Below are 5,161 nucleotides of genomic sequence, written 5' to 3'. Positions count from 1 at the left end.
GGCAAGTTCCTACATCAACGTTCAAGAAGCTCAAAGGACTACAAGTTCAGTCATATGATATGTCAGCCGACTTCTTCACCATGTCTACACCAACCACACGTCCATGAAATTTATCTATCAGTTTGGGACGTGCCAATTAAAGGACCAGTTCAAGACTTGGCGCCCATGAAGCTAAACTATCAAATTGTCCATGCGCCAACTTGAAGAACATACACAGGGGTACAATTCAGGGGGAGTTCATGTGTTGTACTTTTTTTCCTTATCCATGGTTTTGTCCCACTGAGTTTTCCTGGAAAAGCATGTTACAAGCCCTGAACCGGATGTGTCGATCAAGTGGTAGTGTTATAAACCAAGGGGTAGTGTTATAAACCAAGTGGTGATTGACCCATATCAGGCCCAAACCGTCCGGCTCATCAGCTATCCATCCGGCCCATTCGCTAATGACTTAGGCGAATGAGAGTTTACATTTATCTATACTTGATGTTTATCCTTTTCCATATGTTTTTAGGATAAGTACTATTTTCTATTCCTATTAGGAATAAGATTTCATTTTCTAAATAAGACGGTCTAATACTTGTATATATATAGACCTCTGGTCATGAGTAATAATAAGCTTACACATCATCTCTTTTAGAACAGTACCAATTTATCCTTGCTTAATCCACAATATTTTTGTTAGGCGCTAGGCTCGTGGTTACCGTACCCATAACGCCTTGCGAGTTGGCATAAAGAAAATGAGCTGGATTTTATATATACAAAAGCGAATAAATATCCTATGAAAAAAGAAACAATTATTTGCGTTTAAAAAAAAAAAATTATTTATTTTCTTCACAGAACATTATCTTCACAAAGACTAAAGAAAGGACAATGAGGAGACGTGGACGGACTGTAAGCCCGTCAACAGATTTCCTTGATATCTCTTAATCTCTTTACTTTCACACCACAACACTTAACTGATCCTTTCTCTCATCCTCAAACGCTGCAAGCAGCACACCACACAAAATACAGAATGGCTCAAACCATGCTGCTTACTTCGGGAGTTTCTGCGAACCAATTCTTAAGGAACAAGAACCCTCTCGCTCAGCCCAAAGTTCACCATTTCTTCCTCTCGGGAAACTCTCATGTTGTTCTACCATCTCGAAGACCGTCATTAGTACCTCTTGCCATCTTCAAACCCAAAACCAAAGCTGCTCCCAAAAAGGTTTTCAGAGACCGTTTTTACTTGCGACACAAGAAACATCTCTTGTGAATAGATGGTTATGTTGAGATCTTTTTCTTTTTTTAATACATTTTAGGTTGAGAAGGTGAAGCCAAAGGTTGAAGACGGTATCTTCGGAACATCTGGTGGGATAGGTTTCACGAAGCAGAACGAGCTCTTTGTCGGTCGCGTTGCTATGATCGGTTTCGCTGTAAGTCCACTCTCTTTCTCTGTGAGACGCAAATACTTTCGTTGCAAGTAGAAGCCAGCCTTGATATGAATGCTGAGTTTCATGAATAGGCATCGTTGCTGGGTGAGGCGTTGACAGGGAAAGGTATATTAGCACAGTTGAATCTGGAGACAGGGATACCGATTTACGAAGCAGAGCCATTGCTTCTCTTCTTCATATTGTTCACTCTGTTGGGTGCTATCGGAGCTCTTGGGGACAGAGGAAAATTCGTCGACGATCCTCCCACTGGACTTGAGAAAGCCGTCATTCCTCCCGGCAAAGGCGTCCGATCTGCCCTCGGTCTTAAAGAACAAGGTCTCTTTTCTCAAGATCCCCTTTCTCTGCTTGTTGCAAATGCCATTGGTCTGAACAACTAATGTGCAAAATATTACTGAATGGGTCTATCTAGTAGTCGTAGAGACCCTTAGCGGTATGCCCAAAATTAGATTAGTTTTGAGTCTAATTTACCAAGGATAAACTGAAGCTTAAATATCCGTAATTGGTGTTTGAATCAGGGATAGTGTCTGAATTTACTTTTATGTTGATTTATCTACACCCTAAGAAGATACACATATGATATTACTTAGAGTTGTGAGGTCTAATCTATAAATGTTTGTTGTTTAATTGTGTGAAGGTCCATTGTTTGGGTTCACGAAGGCAAACGAGTTGTTCGTAGGAAGATTGGCACAGTTGGGAATAGCATTTTCATTGATAGGAGAGATTATAACCGGGAAAGGAGCCTTGGCTCAACTCAACATTGAGACTGGTATTCCAATTCAAGATATTGAACCCCTCGTCCTCTTAAACGTTGCTTTCTTCTTCTTTGCTGCCATTAATCCTGGTAATGGAAAGTTCATTACTGATGATGGTGAAGAAAGCTAAACTCTTTATGTACTTAAAATTTGTGGTTTGTGAGCCCATCTTCATGTTGAGACAAAAGGACATGGACAGCTTAAACTTTTGTAATTCTTAAAGCCTCTTGTTTTTACTTGAATTTTCAGATTATATATAGTTTCACAACCACCTAAGTGATTAGTGTTATTGATATCGTTTAGCATCTCTCAACAGACATAAAGTCGTTATTTTGGTGGATAATAAATTGAATAAGTTAACACATGTGATGAGCTTATTTGATTATAGTTTACCACACGGAAAAACTTATCCCCATATATATATATTAAATGATTTCTGCTGATATATAAAAATTTTCCAATTAATTGTTAAAATTTGATTGGTTGATGGTTTTTAATTTTTTATTTATTTAATTAAAGTTTAAAAAAAAACTAATCATAAAATTATCTAATCTAGTATATGTTTCCAAACATACAATTAAACATATTAAATATAGATGAATTAATATAATTTATTTATAGAAACAACTAAAACAATTAAATATCATAGATTACATTATATACATTGATATTATACATTTAAATACATATGATATTACAGAAACAATTATAAAAACGGTTTTTAATATATTTATATTAGTATTCTATACAATAAATCATAGATTCCAGAAAATTAATTAATGTAAACCTAATAATATTAATTAAACTCACTCATTCACCATATATATATATATATATATTCTAAAATGTTTCATATGAATGCAAAACATTCAAATATATAATTTAAAAAAACATCATTTTCCAATGACAATGTGATATCATAGATAAGTTATCACTTTTAGAAATGATTAAAATAGTTTTATATTTTAAAACATAAAAATTATATGGTAAGTAAAATTATATTAATCAAGAAATGTTACTTAATTCATCTATTAATATAAACAGATGAATTAAAATTATTATATGGTAAGTCACTTAAAATTATATTATATAATAATTCATTTAAAATTATTATATCCCCTATATATTAATTAAGAAATCACTTAAGTAATTTCTGTTGAAGTGTCGCCCATGGGAGAGCTTTACACAAGCTCCAGTATCATGAGTGATCATCCCACAAGCTTCACAAAAGCCACGAAACCGCTCATATTGGGTTTTGAGAAGCGTGTTCACCCCATGAGTAAATTGAAAGTTTCGTTGAAACTTCAAAAGATGAGACACATTCCAGTTCAACCTTACATGAACAAACTCCAATCTTCCACCAAGTTCTTCATTATATTCCATCTGGATATACTGACCCATCTCCCTTGCAATGTGAACAATCACCTCACGATTCATGAATTGAAAAGGGATGCCTCTGATTTGTATCCAAAACGGAATGAAGTTGAGCATCTCCAGATCCATCAAAGGCTTCGACCTCTGAAGAATGAGCATTCGTTCAGCATATGCCCATGGACCTCTCCGCATAACCGTCTTTAAAGCCTCTTCAGACGGAAACACAAATTGGAATCACCTCCCTTCGGCTTGACTGGATGCCCAATGATGATGAACCGGTTCTCCTCTTCGGCTTGTCAGACCACCTCCCTTGGTAAAACAAAAGGAGCATCATCACATCCCAAATTGATGTCTAGAATTGATCTCCGTAAACCCTCTGTCATTGTTCTTAGAAATATTGTAAATTCCCAAAAGTAAATCAAGAGATTTGCCAACAAATTAAAAGAAATTGTGGTAGCAAAAGACCCTAGATAAGGGATTTTATACATACACAATCTCTCTAACCGTTGCGCAATTACTTCATCACGAAAGGAAGTGGATTCTTTCGTGGGGAGAAAAGACATTGTGGTGAGATTCCGAGAAAACGACCCACTCTATCATCAAAATCACATTCAACCACGAAAATCGTGGCGAGAAAATTCAAAAACCCTAATCGTTCAACAATCTTCTTGACAGTCGCCTTAGGAAAAAAATATTATTTATTTATTAAAACTTTTTATGTTTTCTAAAGTCCACACAAAAACGTTTACAAAATATCTTCATGATAAAAGCATCCGATCATTGTATTGGTTTTACACAAAAAGCTCTCTTTTTCATTTTTTTGAAAGCTAGAGTATTCCAGGTTTTTTCACGTGTTAAAATAAAATAAAAAGTAATTCTACAACCAATTATCTTAATTAATTATAATATTATTTTTCTGTAAGAGAAAATATTTGTAATGACTAAGGTTTACGTCGTTGAACTATTTTAAATCTCACAGATTTTCTAAAAATATATACTGAAATTTTTGATTATCCAACTATTTGAAATTAAAAAATAAAATTTTAATTATTATTCAAAAATTATAACAATGTAAACATAATATATATTTCTTCGTATAATATAATTACTCGCAAAATTGCTAGAAAACACCTAGTCTGATTATAAAAGAGTGTAAAAAGTATTTCGTACATCTCATTTATTAATCATATATATAAGAGACAAACACCATAAATTAACCAGTATATAAAAGAAATGAGTCAATTCAGTTATTATCAATTAATTTTATATTTCGAGCTCATCTATCTTAGTATGGTATCATATTCTGATTTCTGTACCCAGTTCATAATCCTTCCAACTTAAAGTCGGGCTTGTCGATCATTTTCAAAATTCCGAGAATAATAGCCAAGAGAAATTATATCGAAGGATATTTTAAAACAAGATCATAAGGAAATGGTCTTAACCACATAACTAGATTAAGATCCGCGCCTTGCGCGGAATAAACATTATATATATAAATTATTTTATGTATTATATGTTCTTACATATTATTAAATAATAAATATATATTAAATAATTAAAAGTCAGTAACTATTACATATATAATTAAATTGGTGCGAACGTATAAAT

The 5,161-nt window shown here is 33.7% G+C and overlaps 1 protein-coding gene across 1 annotated transcript; it reads left to right on the top strand.

The window, feature by feature from the left end:
* The first annotated feature begins 891 nt into the window (after window positions 1–891).
* On the top strand, window positions 892–2,455 carry LOC106301101 (photosystem II 22 kDa protein, chloroplastic). The gene is made up of 4 exons (XM_013737422.1): window positions 892–1,201; window positions 1,296–1,409; window positions 1,499–1,742; window positions 2,062–2,455. The coding sequence occupies exons 1-4, from the start codon at window positions 1,010–1,012 to the stop codon at window positions 2,307–2,309; spliced, it is 798 nt and encodes a 265-aa protein (XP_013592876.1). The 5' UTR covers window positions 892–1,009; the 3' UTR covers window positions 2,310–2,455.
* The last annotated feature ends 2,706 nt before the right edge of the window (window positions 2,456–5,161 follow it).

This window comes from Brassica oleracea, chromosome C6 (assembly GCF_000695525.1).
Source record: "Brassica oleracea var. oleracea cultivar TO1000 chromosome C6, BOL, whole genome shotgun sequence".
In the NCBI taxonomy this organism is placed as follows: domain Eukaryota; kingdom Viridiplantae; phylum Streptophyta; class Magnoliopsida; order Brassicales; family Brassicaceae; genus Brassica; species Brassica oleracea.
Note: the sequence above shows the minus strand (reverse complement) of the source record. Positions and strands in the feature narration are given on the sequence as shown.